Genomic DNA, 21,544 nt, shown 5'->3' on the forward strand with positions numbered 1-21,544 from the left:
GTAACTCCTTGAGTAACGCTATGATTGGCCTTATATTGTGAGGTATTTGTTTGAGAATAGTAGTGCATCTAGAATTTCCACCGTAAAACGGCGAAAATACAGTCGGGTTCGCTGTTTACAGAAATTATAAACACTACAGTAAGTGAGCTGTCTGACATAACACAAATTGAATTACAGAACAGCAGGCAAAGTAACATAGTTCACATCATATTCTACATGTACTTTTCGCACTAAGTTGTATCGGTGTACTTATAGTGGAGCACGAAAACGACAAACTATATACATGCAAAAGAAATTAATTACGAACCCGGACGCACTAATGGCACATTCAACACGCAAAGTTTTCTCGCTGGCAAGAAGTTGTTTCTCACAAGTTGGCTCCACCTTGTATCCGGTGGTGGACGTGGACTGATAGGTGTGCACGAACACTTTCCAGAATGTTGGCAAAATACCACAGTACTTGTGGATATGCGGCGAATCCAGCTTCACGGTGCCGGTGTACGTTGTCGTAGGGTGCTCGCGCGTTTTCGCGAATTGTTCAACTGGGATCTCAAAGAGCCATGTTGTGGGATGGAGACAGGCTGGAGAGATTGGTAACACTTTCTCAGCCATTCTTCTGCTCGGCAAGGAACAGCAGCCAACGGACTTTTTGAAATTCACAACGTTATAATTAAGTTAACTTTGGTGTATATTCGCTGCGCGATGGTACTTGTAAACCGTAATCACACGCACGGTAAAAAGTATATGTACCGCGCAAAGTGATTTCAATAAGCAGTAATGGTAAGTAAGCACGTACTTTTCTGCTGAAACTTTGAAATTTTGTAGCTAGTATTCTAGGAGAGACATCAGCCACAGTCAGTGTCGACAATTCTTAGTGGGGCGGAACTTACTCTGACGCAAGCGCTGGTAGAGGAAGCGAAAACTGCCGCAGAATATTTGAATAGTCTTATTTTTTCAACTTCACGGATTCCAACTTCTTTGTGCTCTTTAGTGGGACTGAATCTGCTAATCAGCAGCTGAAATTTGCTTCTGATACGGAAAATATGTACGACGCCAAAAAGGCAATATGTCCGTTTTGGTTGCTGTGGCTTCGGCAGTGTATTGAGCATTACGATGATGGTCGTTTGAGTTTTACGTCCGGCAAGAGTTAAACGATCGCGGATAGACACTGTTCGCGTTCCCGGAAACATTTGGCAGATTTTAATGAACGAAAGCAGTGATTCGATGAGTTGGTTTTATTCCATCAAACAATTTAAATTTCGTCAGATGCACTTTGAGATTGGTCATTGTATTCGGTCCGCGAATAACCGTTCGATTAAAAAAGATTATCCTGCAGCAACATGCTAAGCATTGTTAATTGTGCATCTGCTACACTGATTACAGTGGCAATTGTATTTAATATGTGCAGTAAGCGATCACGGCAGCTACCAAAGGATTAACTATTGTCATGCATATCTGAAATGTATGTACATACTCTGTACCTACTGCGACAAATTCCAGCGATTTTCTCATTATATACGGATGTTTTATCTGGCAAACTAATAAATCCGTGTTAAATAAAGTGTGGAAAACTTTAAACTTAGGGGATTTATTAAACGTACTATATGCACAATAACTATATGTGTTCAAGTCAATGAATAATCAGGGTACGAATTCGAACCATGGAACATACACATTAATCACGAGCAAAGGTTCAAATGAATTTCTTGTATACTGTACAGACACGAAGGAGTGAGAGATTTTTAAACAGGGTCAAATCATGCTACAAACCAGTAAAGCAGTTCAGGTAAAGCGCTTTAGACGTTTTTGGCATACCATTAAATTCCACGAGCTGCCTTCATATATTTATTTGTAAAAGGGATCACATTTCCTTCTGGGAATAATAAAATTATTCAACGCTCCGCGGCAACAAATCCGCAGATCCGCTTCCCAGGGATAGTCGTTCTCCACCTGTAGAAGCGGAGCCTGCTGTTCCATTCAAAACTGACGAACGTCTCGAACGAACTTCCACGCAGTCCATGCTACGAATCCGCTCAGCAGCAGTAACAACGCCCACAGCTGCAGCGCTTCGGGAACAAGGAGCTGTACAGCCGGGTACGGAAGATTGGACCAGCACACGACTCGCCGGATTAAAATCGTGATGAACGCGACGAAGCTGGCCAACCATGGACAGATACAGGCAAAATACCGCAGAGGACCGTCCAGTGCGTTCCCCGTTTGAATAACCGTATCGGATTCAGTCTGTGAGTCTGGATGAGTGCTGTCGGTGGTACCGTCTGCCGCCGCTTCCTCCAGTTTTTCCACAGGATCTTTCTCGTCGGCAGAATCATCCTCATCGAAGAAACCCATAAATGTAATCCTGAAGTAAAACAACAAGTTACATCATCACCATCGCGCTATAGCACGCTGTGGTAGGTTTGCAACAATTTTACCGCGAACCTTTCCTGAAATTTCTTACGAGACACCGATGCTACAAACCTGCCACGATTTTCTGCAGCACAGGAGCGGCGATACTTCCGAAGGATGTACCAGATTAGGAGAAAAACATTGGGCAACAAAGGCATGTAGGCTAGTGTCTCGGTCCACATGAGGATGAACTTGTACACTGTCGGAGAAAACAAGGTGGCGATCTGAGATAATAGGGCGGGTTGGGTCGTGTTCCATTGCGGATGTCCCACATCTATCCAATACGACAGTATGGCGTCCAGATATCGCATACCCTGTTGTGTAGCAATGAAAAAGGTCATGGAATTTTTATAAAAGTACCTGTTAACTACGGAGTGATCGGTACACCGTACGATTTACGAATATGTTTGATTGGACGAAACAATTGCAAAGCAGCATTTGTTTGTGACCTTGCGTTTGTGTCAGGCACGTGAAGTGATTTTCAACCGCCCAAAACAGTGCTCTTACGGTTTGTACGCATTTCAATAGCTGTCTAATAATTTGCCAGAGTGCTTGTGAGCTTTTGAGTACAAACATATTGGTCAGGGAAAATATTACACATATGCAAACTTTTGTCTATGGTAAAGACATACATATACAGTATAGTCTTAATCATACAGTATCTACATAGACATACATATACAGTATAGACATACATATACAGTATCTACCTTATAATCTTAATTAAAAATTCGAAGGTAAAAATTTGGTGTGAACCTTGTCTTTAACGAAGAAGGATGTGATGCATGCAAAATTGTGTTACACTGTTATACTGTTTATTGTATCTTTTGCGTGTTGTACGTATTTGGAGGTGTTGCGGTGTTGCATTCTGATTTAGTTGCAGCCGAATAAAGAGCTCACATCGTGACAAATTAAAAATGAGGTTATCTTACCGTTCTATCTTGGGAACAGCCGGTATCCGTGGTATTGTGAATCCAAGTGTACCGTCCCTTCGGTGACCGTCCTAATCTCACTTCTCATGTCTCTCACATTCATCGCCACAGTGAAACAACAGATGCCCAACAGACCCCACTTCAGTACGGGTACACCGTAACCAAGCGTTTTTCGCGCCGTGAGCCTTTCCTCCTTCGGAGTTTTAGGGTAGGTTTTGAGGAAGTGTGCTGGAAGTGGAACTAATTTGACCTCTGAAGATTCCACAACTAAAGCCGCACCAAATACTCGTCTAAAAAAAATTAAAAACACGAATAACTCCCGGCAAATTTTTTCTTCTCTAAAACCATTATACTCGTATTAGTTGTGATGTCATGCATGGCACCTACGCCATAATGGCATAATCAACGTATTGTACTGCTACCGTGCTACGTATAATTTTGTTTGTGTTTTCTCCCAATCTGAACATATTGTTTATATAGGTGAAATAGGTTTCCTCCATCCACCATCCCCAGATTCTACCCGTGCAGTAGACATTCAGCACGCACACCCAGAGTATGCAACACGGGAACGCTGCCTCGGGACCGAATCTCTGTGTCGCTATCCAAACACCTCCGCTCATAATCAGCACCGGCAGTACCCATAAAACAACCAGATCTGAAAGCAGACAACAAGAAAAACTGCGAACATCACGCCGGCCAGGGCCAGTAGGACGGGGCTTCGGTCCGTCAGTTTCCACGGGTCGCGATCGAGAACGGCCGGCAAGTGTTGGCAGCAGCGAAAATGTTGTGTCCAGAGCGGAAATGTCCAGTTCCGGTTAACGAACAGCGAGCATCCCACTGATACGCAGAGAACGACGGTGGTGCACACAGTGAGGAAAGTTGCCACATAGCCGAAGTGGCCACGGCTGCCGCTAACCGCCGACACCGGCGTCGAATCGCCGCTTGTTATGGCGTCGACGCTGGGTGGCATCCATCCCGATACGATATCGTCCCATAGGCATTCGTCCGTACGCTGTCAGAAGATAACATTTAATTTACGGTTTACCAACGGCATCTATTGACAGCGCTAACGGATCCCAGCATTAATGATTTCTTAGTCGAATGCTTTGAAATAATCGATAACCTTCCCGATCTAACCATAAGGCTTGTGGTGTACGGTGTATTGCTTTTCAAGACGGTCTCTTTTGTGATTCTCTAGCCGGTTTTTAAGGTGACTAAAAAGTTCTTAAAGTTATGTTGGTTCAACTTGGTTGCCATTTGGTGGTAACAAAAAAAAAAATGGAAGGACCGGAAGTAGTCAGTCTATCTAATTACGATTAGCGATGGTTAATATTCTTATTCTGACGATCTAAAGGTATAAAATTTAATGTCATCCGCTTTTAAAGCGGATGATATATACAGATTTGTATATATGTCTTAGTTTGACCATTAGGAAATACGAGTAATCACAGTTAGTAATAGCTCTCAACAAACTAATATTAGCTGAGCGCTAGTTCGCATTACTGGTCATAATCTCCTGACACCCTGTGTATTTTCCTTTTTCATTACGACCTTCCCTGCAAACGGGAAACCCAGTACATTAACAATTTGTGTGATTTCTCCGTGGTCGTATGCTGGAATTTTCCTATACTAATTTCACGCTGAAATCTTCATAAAAACACATACCAACCTTTTTTTAGAAACATAGTAATTTGCATGGGGAAAAGTGGAAAAGATGTATTAAAATATGGCTGTTATTATATTTCGCTGGCTGTAACACCTACACCATGATCTGAACTTGATTAACCGCTTTGGCCTCAAATACCGGCTGCTTCGTAAGGGGCTTTACGTGTGCGGTGTGCAACCAAATTATTTCCTTTTGGCCAAACCTTAGCCATATAAATCACGATTAATTCGGCCGGCACACTCACATATCCAAACCATCCCAGGTATTTGTCCAAAGGGGTCCATGCGTCAGGATCCACGCGCGTGTTCTCCCATTCGGGGAAGAAACGCGTTCCAAATTTCAGTGCAATTTGCAGTCCAACCCACAGCACCAGCAGGGCTTCCGTCAGGATCTCGTGATAAGCCCATACCCGATTACGGTCTAACAAACATCCAATGGTCTTTCGATATTTTCCCATTGGAAATTAAGCATTTAGGCAGCTGCACTCTAGATAATGCGTAAGCGTGCCAATACGAAAAGCGGTAAACTGGAAAAATGAAAAATTCAGTGCACATTACCTGTAAAAGAATGTCGACCTACCAATCCGCCGACGCGATCTTGATTATTTTTAGTTTGTCGCTCAGTCCGTGAGATTAGGAAAACCAAAGGTTAGCAGTGGTTGCGGTTGCTAACATGCGCTTACGCTACAAAAGGTAAGCTAGCTACAGCGATTTTCTAGCTACAGTTTAATCAGCTATAACAGATCGGCGTCCATTGCAGCCTTTTCCGTGATTAAATTTACATCGTGGGCGCCAGCTACAGATGCTGTGCGGTCCGTTGTTATTCTGTTGTCAAAGGCTACGATGACATTTACAACCGTTGTTGTCAATTCTTCTTTCATTCAGTGTTGGATGTTTTCATGTAACGTGTAGCGATGGATCAGTGTCAATACGGGACTGACTTTTCGCATCTTCTATCTGAATACTACTGGAATATGTACTGCAGTCAAAAGCATCATGAAACCCTGATTAGCGGTGGACAGTGGACTTCTTTGTAAAATGAATGAAAGTCACGGAAACATTCATAAATTATGCACTACCGTAAAATAATAAAGAAAGATAGCAAACTAACATTGGAATGCGACTTCAGTTAACGTCAAGGTTTCAGTTAACGCGCCGCTTGGGTGTGAATTATGTGAACTCTTTGGCACAGAAGCTGTTGTATTTCTTTGGCGCCAGAAAACGCTACTTTTCTGCTACAGAATATTGTATATAAAGGGCGGACTGGCAAACAAAACAATCGCCTATAAACATGCGTATTTCCAGGGAACGGTTTCCGTCAGAGAGCAGAGTCATCGGCCTGAACTTTCAAATGCCTTTTGAACTACTCGCTTAGAATAATTACAAAGTACTATGTTTTGGTGTTCAACAATTTTTTGAAATACTGAAAACCGGACCGGCAAATATCTTTTAAAATCTGACCGGCTGTTTTTATAATCCTGTGCTGCCTGCAATTTGTAATTTTCAGTTAACACTTAACAGCTGTTACAGTACGCTTTTCATAACTTTTTTAGTCTTTTTGATTATAAATCAGTTGGACTTGGAACGCCTACTAGTACTCGTATAATATTTTAACTGGTCTTTGCAACCAAAAACACATCTTGACACTCACAGTCACACACCGCATCTGCTGAGGCGCAACTGTTTCTTAAATAAGGAACAGAGTAAAGCATACGTGAAGTTTTGACTACATAGCGGTTGAGAACTATTGTACTATAAACGAGGGGAATTTTTGTTATTGCGAGTGCTTCTAATAATTGCGCTAATAACTACTAATTAATCGGCAGTAGTAGCAAGTAGCAAGGGTTTCTAACAACTAGTTGGAAGGATTTCCTAAAATTACTGTCGGTAGCGGCAAAAGTCATGTACTCTGTACGTACGTAATTCAGAACTGAATAAACATCGGTTAGCTTCACATTTAAAATCTTGAAATGCTAAAACAAAAATCAACAAAACGCAAGTGGTCGTTTATTAGCAAATAGCCAAGCAAGAAATTTTGTGTTTAGTCAGTTTAGAAGATTATTAACATGCGCATGAAACGTGCTTGATATATAATCGCACACGAAATGGTAAATCCGCTGAATTTATATTACAGAATTTGGTAGTGCAAATAATTTATGGTGAAAGCCAAATGATAGGAATCGAGGTGAATGTTCGGCCATGAATATTGACGACTTGTGCTCCCCTTACCAGATTAACTACTTTCGTAGAGAGCCACGGCGATTAACAGCATACCCGAGCCAGTCCGCCATTTACCATTAATCTACCAATCTTTAATCCAACAAATCCGGCTACTGCAGTTCCTAATTGCACTTCTTAAACGAGGTAAGCACTTTTTTTCGTGAGATAAAGCGCATAAATCTTGTCCATGGCCGTTTAGCCACCACACTTCTGACGGCGCATGGTTTTAAAGATACCCTTCCAAATTTGTCTCAACAACAGCAATTGTAGGGTGCTGCCAGACGTTTCTCCCGGCGATTATATGCAACCCTTCCGCCGGATTATTCACAGAAAGCTTTATAAGAAGAGAAACACTTCTACTGTTTCTGCAAATGGATCTATTCTTTGAATAGCGCGGTCACTGGAATTTTTTACGACTTGTTGAATAATAATAGTTCAAACGAGAAAGCATTGAGTAACTAACCTACAATACTTTTCAGTATCCTTTCCCTACCGACAACTGCACATCATGGCTTTCTCTCATTTGAGCACCGAAACGTATCAATATAATTTTTCCAAACATTTGCGTGAGGATTTGTCGTTATGGCATGAACAGCTACCGAAAAACAATCCTCAGGTAGTGTGTCACTTGTCCGCCAAACTTCTCCAACAGCAGTTTGTTTAAACCTGTAAGCTTTGGCTTTCGCAATATATCTCGGCATACTCAAGCGCTAATCAGGAGCGATCACGTGCCCACTTCACGGAAACCAGTGTGTCGGACAACCTGGCGTGTAGTGAGAACTATCCCGGATCGACCAAGGATTTCTCTGTTAAAGAAAGGTTTGCGTTCGAACCCGAAAAGCAACAAAGGAAACCTAATCGGTAAGAAAAGAGCCGAATTTACAATCAAAAATCGAATTCCCTGAGGCGAACCCCGCTTTCGCTAACTTTACTTTAAAAGTGCAAGTATATTTTCAAGGAGATTTCAACAAGCACGGCCTTTTTCAGGTCCACCGTGTCTGTCAGCGACCATCCGCCGAACGATGCAAGGCTTGACGGGATGATGGTTGACAACTGTAGACCTTCCGCCGCACCAGCTGCATAACTGCCTGCGTGACCTTTAATGCTAAAGGACTATGTACATAGCCCAAGCGCTCCTGCTGTGACTATCCAACTAGTCCAACGCAAACAATTGTGATTAAGCTTTTCTTCAGGTTTTCAAATTTTTCTGTGATGCCTGAAGAGTTCTTCGCTTTATCGAGATACTGCATCTAACTCAGCCGTGTAGTTTCGCAGATTCTTTATCTAATTGTGAATACTGAGTGGTGCTCGTTCATGTGCATATTGAAAAATAAGTGTTAACTTAAAGCCGTGTAATTTCGCAGACCTTGTCAAGTGCAAGCCACATATTCATTAATTCTGTATTATGCAAGCCCATCTCGAATCGTTACAAAGCTGCAAAGAAAATGTTTTCAAGTTACTCGCCCTGGTTAAGACAATCCGAAAAATAATAATAACTGGACCAGATACCCTTTAGCATTAATCATTCAGTGTAATTTTATTTTACTGCTCTTGGAATTACTCACTAAACCGCCATCTGTCTGTATGTAGTATATATTCGGATCTTTCCCTCGTTTTGCTGTAATTTAGTGCTGGGCCTGCTGGCAACCAATAAAACATGCAGTAAGCATTCATGCATACAGTGGCACTGACTATACCGAATAACGCAGCGAAAAATTTTTGCATGGAAAATTGTTTCTACAGTAAAATTAATACGTGCTTCTATAAATAACTGTTAATATTCTTACATGTAACGATGATGTAGTGATGTACAAATTACGAGTACTACTGTACACTGCGTGCACTACGCCTAAACCGACACACACAAAGATTATTTTAAGAATACGAATCACGTGCCTCCGGTCTTGATCGGTACTTACCTCTAGACCACATGCCGATACCAGCACCAGCTGGTGGCAGCTTACAATTTCCGGCGCTGCGTTTCCTTCCTTTGTATCTGTAAAGGGGAAGGCAGATTTCGCAAACTGGCAAGGGCATGATTTTTTTGTTAAACTACAAGCTCGCTACAAATATTTTAAACTACATTTAATTTGGAAAATGCACCACTCATGAAGAAAGATGTAGTGGCATTAAAAATCCTACCAAGTATACTCGTATCAAGCACATAAATAACTGATGAAAATTGGTTAGTTTCTTCTCTCAAAGCACATTCACGAGGCCTATCTCGTATACAAAATTTCTGCCACGATATACTGTACCATGTAAATAAAAACATTTTAGTCACTGGCACACTGCTTGTCACTTCCACAACGGCACACCTTCTAATTTAAGCGAGCACAATAATACATAAACAGGCGGGCTGTTTAACTTGCGTCATGCAGTCCCCATTTCGAGCCAATCACGAAACCAGGTGGATGTTCCGTGTACAACAGAAGCTGGAAACCATAATCGTGAGCCTTTATTGCTATTGCATCCAGTCTGCGATGCTGGTGTTGTCCAGCTAGTGCGAAGGGGTTCATCACACCATGGCACATTTTTCCTTCCTTTTATTTATATCTCTGCATCACGCAAGTCAGCTGCACTGTCAGCATATAGAAACCAACATTAGAGAAACCTTTTCCGCTACACATTGATTATCACACCAAAAGTACCATTACAAAATATTGCGAAAAGACCGCTAACACCGCCATGGCCCCTCGGCTTACATTCTTGTCCTTGTTATATACAGTTGTAATTAACCTCACGCCGGAAGAGCCGGATCTGACGCCGGAAGAGGCTAGCCTGCCAAATGCAGGGCATTTGATGTGGTTCAACAGAAGCCGACTGTTTTCGCGTTTTTAACGTTTCCATACGGCTTTACGTTCTCTAATAAGCGAAAAAATGCACGATGTCACAGTTGGGAATAGCGAACGAAACTTCGAAGTACTCTTTGCTCCAGCCGGGACAGGTAGCAGCGGTAGCCAGAATCGCGTCGATTCCGGGTTGTAGTACCATTCGGTAGTTCAAGTCAACAGTCGACAAAATGCAACTGGACTTTCAAATTTTTAATAGCCACTTAGCCATTATCTTTGGTTATAGTTCAGACTTCAGATGAACACTACAAAGTACAAACAATAATAAGCAACAAAAAATCGCAGACCGATCCGTTCCTGTCTACTAACGGTTTGTCTTCGACTTTCGCAAGCCGCAGCACGCAAAATAGATTTTTTGCTTATCCCAAAGTCACAAACAGGAACCCGTACATCGCTTCGCTGTGGCGGTCGTAAAATACATAAAACTAATTTGTTGCAGCCAGCATTACAGTAATGCCGTTAAGATTGATTTGAAAAAACATTCGAATCGTAGCCATATTTTCTAACATTTTTAAAGACACGTTGGCCACAACTGAATCGTTTACTTCCTGTTAGAGTACTTCATGTTTGTATTCATTCGAAATTTTTCGGCAGTTATGAATCCTTTTTTCTCCTCTATAAGGCGATTGCAAATGTGAAACTACTGCAGTTATTCAGACATGTGATGCCCGAGCAGCAAATACGACGACGACAGGCTACTATCTCGTTGGCAGCGAATTTGCGGCAAATCGTTTCATGCACCATGAAGCAGAAAAGAGGTACTTAAATAAACTGGCGTCGTTGGTTTCCCCGCAGAGGTGATTTATAGGTGGGTGACGTGGATCCTACTCAGTAGGACCCCGTGCCAGTCGGTAGCATAACGGTCACTAACCACCTGATGTACTCAAGTTGAATAACCAGGACTCGGTCGATCATACTTTGGAAAGTTGCCTATCTGTCACCTTCGGTAATTGGCGGATTTGCTTCCCCTGATCGATTTATCCATGAATTACACAATCCGCCTTCGTAGAGAACCACATTAACCCGTATGAGAGCATGCGTGATAAGTTTAATAAGCTGAACGCGTCACAAAGCAGTGAATATTTCATTCCCATATATCCTAATTCCTAAGTCACAAACGCTCTAGTTTGCGCAAAAGGATTTGGTATATCGGCCTACTCTTTATTCGCACAGGGTACATCACGATTCATACGCTTTCTGCAAATTATCTGCCTTTAATGGCCGTCCACAACGAATCCCATCACCACGTTCTTTTGCACAATTCATCGTTTCTGCATCACCATAATTCATCCAGCCAAGCAAATACTTACAGCTCCCTGTCCACTTCTGTAATCGCACCAACCATTGTCACGATTCTTACTAATACGGCTGTTCTTATAATCCTCCTCAAAGAGAAAAGCCTACACACCGCGTTCAACGTATACATTCTCGTGCTATTTGTAGCAAATGTCTTGTTCGCCGCACTGGACTGGGCAACTCTCCTGATCTCCACCTCGCACCCATCCTGGTGGGTCCGCAGCTGTGTTTTGCACATCTACTGTCTCTTCATCATTGCCAGTATCGTTATCAACACACACCTGCTGATTACGCTGACCCGGGCGTGGGCGCTGTTCTTCCCGGTATCATACAAGGAACGGCATACTAACAAAACTGCCTGGATGTTGTGTATGGGAATGGTGGCTTATGTCTAACGCCCTAATCCTCCCCGGAGTAATCATCAACGCCGTGCATTACTCATCTAAAATGCGCGAAGGATGCTGGCTGAATCAGCCAAACCACGGGAGTGCCGTGATGTTAACTGTAACTCGCATCCTGGTGGCGGATGTACCGAAGGCGTTTATTCCTCTCTGCTATCCGTTTATACTGTGGAAAAGAATTTACAGTAGAAAGCTTTCTACACAGACGGAGAGAAGTTCCAATGAAATTATTCCTATGCAGCCAACAGCAAAAGTCACGGATACCGCTGAGCGACGCCGAATCCCCATGAGATCGCGCTCATTCGTGGTGCTGACGTTGTTTAGCATTAGTATTACTGTCTGCTGGGTTCCTAGTCTGATTTATAACCAGTTGATTTTTTATATTCCATTGTCGAAATTACAGCAATTCCGGAATGCAGTGGCGGTGTTGTTTGCGCTGCAAGCCGTCCTTGACCCGGTGTATTTCTGTCTGAGTTTCCATATCCTCTACCAATGTGTTGTATGGTACCGCAAGAAAATGCAGGCTCTGATGGCGTTAATATTTAGTCAAAGGCATGATCTTTGACTGAACTAGACTGGGCAAGCATTTTTTCATCGACACGCACTCCAGAGATCATTGATCGGAGGCTGAAACTGATTTTTTGACGGATTTTTCATAAATCCTGGATGTCCTGCTTACGCACGCTCCGTAACATAAACAAGTATAACTAGACATGTTTATTTTAGCGCTACAAAGAAAGCACTGCTGTATGGTATGTTTTTTTGTTGTTGTCCGTAATAACACCAAAGCAGCACATTCTGCTGTTTAGAAACGCAGCCCAACTTCGAAGTTAGCTTGTCATAGAAACGCCATCTTGTAAAGGTAAATCAAATTAGTCTCCTTTTTTTACTTCCCATCATGTATCAGTCGCTACCGGAAGTCTTGCGGCTCACCACTCGAGAGTCTTTTCTGGTGGTAACGAGTTACAGCAGTTACAGATGGTTTCCAAAGAATCTGCACAGTATACTTAGAAGATCAGATGGGGCGATATTCGTACCATTCATCATTCTGCTGCCTATCAGTAGCAGGAAGCTGGAGATAATATAGGGGGAAAAAGTAAACGTGTTCCACCGTTCCCCTGTATTGCGGCCGTCACCCGATTGGAGTGCGACGTTGTGGCTGAACATGGCGCTTATGTACCGCGCCAGATTTAGCCATATGTATTGCCGTAACGTCACATTCCAGGCGGGTGACGGCAGCAGTACAGGCGAACGGTGGAACCCGTTTACTTTTTCCCCCTATAATAGCTATACAGATATATACGGTACACGACCTCTCCGACCTGGATAATACACATCGCCTTTTGGGACTCATTGATTCGGCTTATTTCCTGGCGTTGATGAACTTATTCTCGTTCATACGCAAGCGAACGACAGAGTCTGTACTTTAGTAAACAGAACTCAGGTGCAACTTCTTCAGAAAGCGAGAAAGCGATTAAAACAAGCAGGTCTAACGCGCTTCAATCATTTCCTGTAAAGATGATCAGGCAGCGACGCAGTACGTTATCGAGTTCAACCGGAATTAAGTGCATGGAGATTCTGGTCATTAGAGAAATCGTCATCATGTTACAACTCGAGAAAGTAATTATTTCTTGTAATGTGATTTTTTTCACTACATTAATTACTCTGTTTTGACTGGCTTGTGCTAAAAAAATCATTATTATTTTCTTTTTTGGGATAAAATGCTGATATTGCTTTCAGCTTGAACTTCTGCATACCGGTTAAGTATGCGACTAATTTAGTTTCTGATTTTTGCAGCTTTATAATGTACATAAGTACAGCAAGCTACAAGAAGCGATGGCTACGGTTTAATTAGCAAAACCTTTTTTACAATTATTTGTACGTTGTCAAATAACTCGCTCGTAATACGGTAGTATTCGACAACAAACTGTTTAATGACTGTGTGCCCGACAGAAACAAACGACAGCAGTTTACACAGCAATAGTTTGTTACAAATTAGCTGCCGCAGCAGATATCAATGTTTTGATACCATTGCGCGATACGTTTCTTCGCAAGAAAAATTAATAAGCATTTTCTTTTTTGTTCATCATTTTACTCCCACAGTAGCACTTTTTGCACCCAAACTGAATCACTGACTGACAGCCTTGGTAAGCGCGTCTTTGTATCCAGTGGCCCATTCACGGAAGTGCAAGGACGGTTCGCCGGTCACAAACGGGACGTCATCCCGGACAGCCGAGGTTACTCCCAGACGGCCGTCCTTAATCTGGATGATAAAATGACGGACGCCTTCAGCGTACCACTTTTCATTCCACACCGGCGACGTGGCTACATAGTTCACAAAGTCCTGCTCCGTTTTCTTGGCCACGCCGATCGGCTTCCCGGTGACTTCCGAAATGATTTTACCGGCTTCCGCCATGGTCAACGAATCCGTGCTCATCCTACAAAAATGTTCGTAAGTAAATTCCGCATATAAAAGTTTTGTTAAAATAAACATTTTCAAAATTAAACATATTTAGCTGTTTAATTTGTAATACATATTTACTTGCAGTATTTAAGCAATATACAATCCACGTAAACAATACGTTCGTGGATTATTTATTTATAATTGTATAATTTGTATTTGATTTTGAAATACCTATTTATTGATCTTATTGACGAAATATTTTGTTTTATAACATACTACGTTCTCTAACTCATACAGTTTTTTATTTCACTGATAATAAGTCTTATGTTTACAAATTCACGAGCAGCATAGTTGTACTTCTATTGATGAATTTGTTTTTAATTCATTTATAAATTTGTTTAATAAAAGTTTATTTAATATCGAGTTAAGCATTTACCAGTAATCCTTTCCGTGGTGTTTGCACGGTCCCTCCCGCAAAACGGTCGCCGCCACCTTAGCGATATCCTCCGCTGCCACCCATCCCACCTTTCTCCCGTCGAAAAAGTCGTTCATCGCGCCTTTATCGAGGAAATTCGGTGCAAAGACGTTCTCCATAAACATATTCGGATGCAAATTGGTCCACTTCAACCCGCTGGCCTTCAGGTAGGTCTCGATCATGAAATGCCAAACAAAATGCGGGTCCGTGGTGTCCCAATCGGCGAAGATGCCCAGGTGCACCACATGCTGGACGCCGGCTTTATATGCCGCATCGATCAGTGTCTTGCTCTGCGTCAACATGGCTACCGTATAACCCGTAATTAAGATCAATCTATCCACGCCGTGCAGCGCCAATCCAAAGGTCAATGGATTGTCTAAGTCCAAGATCACAGCATCTTTCTTCTCCTTCTTCCATTGATCGACTTGTTCTTGTCGACGTGATGAATAGCGCACGGTGACGTCTGCGGAATGTTTTTCCAGTTTCTCCACGATCAGTCGGCCGTTGGTTCCGGTTGAGCCAATGACCAGGATGACGGGCTTTTTGCACGGGTGGTGCGACATTTTTTTGCGTAGGATCAAGAAGTCTTCAACTGGAAGAAAATGTTAAGGGAGCAGCGGAACTTGCATTTACGCTGTTGCAGTGGCACGCGATTAAATACGACTAATGTAGTGCATTTCCGTACGCTTATCACTCTCTGTACGAGTTGGATAGTCAAAGACGCTGTTGACTAACTAACTAACTAACTATAGCTGCTTAAGGCTGCTCAGCAGAATGATAGCACGCCGGTATTGACAAAGCTTCGTTTGTTCGATTCACTTAACAAAATCCACAAGTGTAGTGATAACAGGTCTGTACAATATATTTTATAAATCCAGGGACCAGATGTTCATCTCGCCGCCAGGGCCACGCGTCAAGCTCGTGCAAACCGCATTTCTGCACCGGCGTATACTCGTACATTGTGCGTCAGGTTGCAGTATAGTGAGTGTACCATACGTTTGCACCTGACATGTAAAACTGTTGATAAATAAGTGTCGAATTTTGATGTTATTATGATGATAAATACTGGAGTATGGTAATAATAGCAAATAAAACTTTACTATTTCTAGAAATCAAATCATAATCTAATCAAATCATAATCTAATCATAAATAGCATAATCATAAGTTATTATTAAAGAACAAATATGATAATAATAGCATCCACATGCAATTAACTTAAACGAAGGAGAGCACTAGCGATAAGCTGCGTGAAAGTTAGCAATTTTGGTGGCGTACATATTATGTATATCACTGACTTCTTGTAGTGAAAACACGATAACATTATTACGAGCATTACGAAGCAGAAGTACTGTACGTACTACGCACATGAATGCCATTATGAAAAAACAACTAGAAACACAACACCTGTAACACCGGGTTAGCATTGCACTGCAGGAGTGAGTGAGTTTGCCGGGAAAAAAACGTTCACAAAAATTACGAAAATGCGAATTTCCAACGGGACGATGCTTGTAAAATTAATGCTACGTACTCTGTTGTACTTTCATGAAACACGGACGTTACGAGTGTACAATCGTGTTCTGGAATTTTTATAAATTTTAACTTTACCAAGAGTTGCCCAATCAAACAAAGATTGCATAAATAATCAATTTAAAATCTTCGACGTACTTATCTGAAATGGCAACGCCCCGATTTTCGGGCGCATTTAATTTTGCTTTGCGCCCGTCAATGATTTTTAATGCTTGAAATTAATTGCCAGCTTCGTACATCAAATCATGCACACAGCAAGTACATAAAAACATTACAGGTAATGTACTGAAGGGGTTCATCCAGAATCCAATGGAGTATGCGAGCTCTTATCATAATCTAAATTTTTATCTCGGAGAGAGCTGCAGTTCATAAATTTATGATAGCACATATTACTGTACGATTTCCGAATTACATTCAAGTTATACAACTGATGATGCAAGCAATAGAAAGTCTTCGAAATGGCTACGTGTAGACCACAAAATAAAGACAGTCGTTTTTGCAAGTACGGAGCGACGATTACCTCCATTTAGCGATCTTATTTCACCCATAATTCGATAAAGTTCTCTAGTCACGTTTACTGAGGGCCAGTCTGAGGCTGACCAGACAACCATAGCAATCACAAATCTGATCGGGATGTACGTACGGAAACATGAACGATAAGGAACATACAAAACAGTCAGAAACATTACATAATATTTTTAGCCTTATATTAATTTTGTCCCGCCACCAATCGGTTTAACAGACAATATTTATGTAGGAACCATTTGAGCGAGCACGAACAGTTCGTTGTTCAGTATCTTGCAACCCAGCCGCAACTTCCTATTTCACCTGCGCATACACCTCCAGTGCATCATGCAGTCGTCCAAAAACACCTCCATTCCAACTTCGCAGCTCCTCCCATTCACTCTTCGGCAGCGTTACAGAAAATGTCCGCAGCCACCCACCGACGATCAAATCCGCGTAGTTAGCCTTGGTCCCGAGTAGAAACGGCCCACTAGTGTCCTTCTCGAACAGCTTGCCCAGACCACCCAACATATTCTTCAGCGACTCCTTCGTCTTTTCGCGCTTCTCCCCCACCAAGGCAAAATCCTCAAACTTCGACAAACCCGCACGGCGGACGAATTCCGCCTTACTGATCTCAGCCGTCGCTGGATCGAATAGTTCACTCATACCATGCATCGCCAATTGGATGTGCGCGGTGAAGGCCGCGTCCACGTTCACATTGAATTTAGCGTATTCCGGGAATCCGTCGCGACACTCGGTTAACGGGACCAGAGGTGCATGAGCCGGCGAGTAGGCGTAGTCCAGCGTCTGCGGGGGGAACAGATCCCCGGCGCCCGCGTTGGGATACGTCTTCTGCAGGTAGACCGCGATGTCGAAGGAGTCCCCGACCAAAGTATTAGTGGCGCGATCATGGATGATCGGCAGGGTATAGTAATCGGCGCCATTGGCGAATTTGCGACAGGCTGGCACGTTGAGGCTCTTACGGACGTTGGGAATGTCGGGCATAGGCACCCAGGAGGTGGTGTAGGGGACAGCTTTGAAGTTGAGTGCCAGTCGGGATTTCCAGGGGTTGGGTGCGAGGCAGCTGGTCTCCACGGGAGGACGCATGGCAATGTCGTAGAAAACGATAGAAGTAGATGGCGTTGGGCTGGTCGACATGGTGGATGATGGAAATGTGATTGGAAGAACTCTTTCCTTGAAACTTGCCGCTGGATAATGTGTCTTTGAAAAGGAAAATGGCTTGACGATGCACGGGTGCAGTAGAATAATTATCTGACTGTGAAGGAAAAATCAGCAAAAGCGAAAAACTGAAGCGCAAAGGAAATGCTGGCTTGTTATTAATCAATCGATCAGCACATACGTAGCACTTGGCTCTGTGTGTGGGCTGTCAGTGCTTAACTGGCTCGTACCGTACGAGCCAGTAGCACTCGCATCCAGTAAAATTGTACGTACGTACAATACTTCTCGTACGTACTGGATGTGCAAAATAATATTAAGTATTAAAAATAATTTTAAAGCAGCATTATTATGCAATAGTGACAGTACAAAGTAACTACAATCACAAGCACAAAGCATGCGGTTGTTTGGGCCTGTCTTACGAAAATAAGTACTGTAATAATATACAATGAATACAATAAATGCTTATGATTGTATGTAGTGCGCTCGTACATGCGTAAACCGTAATAATTAAATAAAATTTTTATTATGCGTGATACCGTAGAATATAGATATAATATAATATTTATTATACGTGCACATGTCTTACAGATACTTTAATACATCATTTGGCGGATCATTACATGTTACGATTAGTGCCTAAGTACTTATGTACCATTGGCTTTAATCACAACAAACAGATTTCACCATAATTATACGCTAGAACCCCGTACATACGGTTTGATGGAAAACCTGTATTAAGTTACTTCAATACATATTGTGATTCGAGTATGTACGATAACGAGACAGACTAAAATAACTTTAATCTTGTGGATAACATGCCGGTATTGACACAGTGTGTTAATTCTGCATGACTGTAGTATTGACATAATCGGAATAGGCACAGATAGCAAGCCCAGCCATTCTTACTATGTCCAGGGACCATTTGTACGCGTTCCCACGAGTCCAGCATGTGCAGATCGCGCTTGTGTGCCATGCCGTGTGTACAATACGCCGAGTAAAAAGTAAGTACTGTACAAGCAATGTGCAGTAGAAGTCTCTATGTTAAAATTAATAACATCGATATTTGTAATTAATTGTAACAACTGCAGTGCTCATCCAGTATAAAGCGGACCTGGCGGTGTTAAAGCCAGATATGTCATACAGTAGTATACGCATTTGGCTTTAACATGCAATCGAAATTTGTTCCAAAAGAATTATCATGTGGTTAAATGTAGTCATGTCTTTATATCAAATCACAAGCTCTACTAAAAGGATACCGGCGAAGGTATTGTGATTATCTATGAGACGCCAAATGTACCTGTATACTACTCTTATTATTTTGGTATTTCACAAAGTACCTATACTACACCTATATATCTGTATGTGCAGTAATATAAAATTTTTAGTGTTTGTAAAACATACATCATACGAGTACATTCAATAAACAAGAATAATATTATTGTATATGTGTACGTATACGTAAGACTGTTTAAATAGCTCGTAGTACGTGTTGGGCTAGAAAATTAACAATCCCCATTTTTGAGGCACGGTCCATTTCGAAAGTTCAAAGAATTCATTTGAGCGAACAAAACTTTGCGTATCTGGTAATGATCACTTAAGTCGGCTTAATCACAACGCCGGTAGTTGTAAGTGGTGCGTATGTCCTAGTTATTACTTAATTTCAGGAAATTGTCTTACTTATTGCGTATTCCAAGTCAGCATGGAGTGTACATGCCATTATTACACAGTCCCTTCCCACGTTAATTGGGACAAATTCTTCATTTGATTATATTTGTTGAGCGAAGCTCGCCTTGTACATATTGAGAAATAAAATGTTACTTTAAAACAGTTATTGCATATTTCGTTTCCGGTACCAGCTTAGTACGACGTTCTCATGCCTCCGACAGGAACACTTTCGATCAGATTGGTACTTTGAATCTGATCTGATATGTAAAGGCAATGATTATCGTATGGTATCTCGGCGTCCAGGTCTGTTGACCTTCTCGTGGAACATTGCGTCGTCTAGCAAAGCGCAAGCTAACTAGTTGCGAAATGATTATTGTACGTAACAGAAAATTTCTGCTATTTAATACAACCAGTAGCGTACTGTATGTAGATATTGTACAGTGTGCACGTAAAGCCGGTTGGAAAAATATCGCGCAGCAGGTACCTTGTTGCCCAATAAAACTTTTCCTACGGGTATGTTTCGAGAACACACAATCCATTTTCGGACGTTATACTGTAACAGAATTTCCTGAAATTAGCTACCACATCTTATGTACAACTTTACGGTACCGAAAATGCAATTATGTCGACCGGAAAGCTCATTTCGCAAGAATTTATTCGCCAAAATAAAATCGTATTAGATTGACTTTTTTGCCTAATTACTGCGAGTTGCCATGGTGTGCACTATGCATTGGGCCGTTGGTTCTAATACCGCAGCTGGGACAGTATTTCGTTTTCCGGTGCCGGTTGTAGTAAACGGTGCCTTAGGTTTGACAATAAAACGTCATATCCACTTTGGGAGTCACAATCCGATTTGATATGTGCTCATGGCGAAGGTCGAATATTCAGACCTGCGCCATGAGCATATTAAATCAGATGATATCGCACATCGAATCTGCTCATAATCCTTTACAGTACGTGTACAAATACTAGCTTTGCACAAACCGTATCTGAATAAAACGACCATCAGCAGAGAGTTCGCGTCCACTAGTGGTTTTAAAGGGGTGTCATTTCAGAATCCCTAATCAACCTGAAAGACACTGACCCTCCAGCTGCAAGAATTTGCGGGCATTTACCGTAAACATTTTTACGACAAATGCCTCCTTGGCGAAAAAGTGTTAACCGTAAGTACCGGGGACCTGTTCACGAACCCCTCTTCCATCAACAAACATCATGTTATGGTTTCGTTGATCATCACAACAGATCGGTAGGCGCTCAGTGCTGCAACTGGCCTGGCCTGGCTTGTGTCCTTCGCATCTTAACCAGTGGCAGGACGGACATCTCAATTTGCCGCCCTCGCGAACGCGTTGCGGCACAAGGATCAATGTCATCCACAAACCGCCCCACGCCAAACGCAGGCAGATACTGTATATGCTTCGTTGGTCTGTCCTTCAGCAGTATAGGTAAAAGACTCCAGTCGCACGTTGTGTTGACAATCTTGCCGCGAGTCCGTGATGACTTGGGGTAAGTCTGTCGCATCGGCTGCCCTCGGCAACGATGACGTTTGTCAAGTCACTTGATGTACGTAAAGGTCGTGGAGGGCAGCCGAAAAGGTCGAAATCGAAGAAAACCGTTGGTGCGATAATTTCGGTCCAGTTAATTATTTTTCCTTACTCTAGAAGGTTCCGGTATGTGCCGCTTGGTGCTACTTTTGCACTTATAAAGCCTATTAAAGGAATTTCGAAACCGAAATGTTGCTGACTCCGGCGGAATCGCCGGTGTCATCATACCGGTACCGGTAGGAGATGTTTCTGTCCATTATTAATATAGCCCTTAGCTTGACTCAGGCTTTATCTTGACACTGGTTACCTCGTATGATCCATCGCAGTACATTAACGGTCTCTAGAGTACATACGTCTTCTTAAAGCCCAGACTCAAACTCTGACTCTGATTCTGACTACTCAAAGTCTGACTCTGACCGCTCAAAGTCTGACTCTGACTACTAAAAGTCTGACCCTGATTCTGAAGGTTTCTTAGG

The 21,544-nt window shown here is 42.3% G+C and overlaps 2 protein-coding genes across 2 annotated transcripts; both read right to left on the reverse strand.

Annotated features, from left to right (window-relative positions):
* Positions 1 to 13,687: 13,687 nt before the first annotated feature.
* LOC129592291 (NAD(P)H azoreductase-like) lies at positions 13,688 to 15,374 on the reverse strand. Its single transcript, XM_055488292.1, has 2 exons — positions 14,613 to 15,374; positions 13,688 to 14,210 (listed from the first exon to the last, which is right to left on the reverse strand). Exons 1-2 carry the CDS (start codon positions 15,212 to 15,214, stop codon positions 13,901 to 13,903), a joined length of 912 nt encoding a protein of 303 aa, XP_055344267.1. The 5' UTR covers positions 15,215 to 15,374; the 3' UTR covers positions 13,688 to 13,900.
* A 1,128-nt stretch (positions 15,375 to 16,502) lies between these two features.
* On the reverse strand, positions 16,503 to 18,032 carry LOC129592289 (uncharacterized). Its single transcript, XM_055488287.1, has one exon. The coding sequence runs from the start codon at positions 17,839 to 17,841 to the stop codon at positions 16,999 to 17,001; it is 843 nt and encodes a 280-aa protein (XP_055344262.1). The 5' UTR covers positions 17,842 to 18,032; the 3' UTR covers positions 16,503 to 16,998.
* Between the last annotated feature and the right edge of the window lie 3,512 nt (positions 18,033 to 21,544).

The sequence above is a fragment of the Paramacrobiotus metropolitanus genome, unplaced genomic scaffold (assembly GCF_019649055.1).
Source record: "Paramacrobiotus metropolitanus isolate TYO unplaced genomic scaffold, Prichtersi_v1.0 Parri_scaffold0000051, whole genome shotgun sequence".
In the NCBI taxonomy this organism is placed as follows: Eukaryota; Metazoa; Tardigrada; class Eutardigrada; order Parachela; family Macrobiotidae; genus Paramacrobiotus; species Paramacrobiotus metropolitanus.

Excerpts from the sequence above, each read along its gene's own strand:
- LOC129592291 (XM_055488292.1), bottom strand. The coding sequence starts at position 15,214 with ATGTCGCACCACCCGTGCAAAAAGCCCGTCATCCTGGTCATTGGCTCA. Across the intron at positions 14,211-14,612 it reads CACCACGGAAAGGATTACTG|GATGAGCACGGATTCGTTGA; the intron begins GTAAATGCTTAA and ends ACATTTTTGTAG.
- LOC129592289 (XM_055488287.1), bottom strand. The coding sequence starts at position 17,841 with ATGTCGACCAGCCCAACGCCATCTACTTCTATCGTTTTCTACGACATT.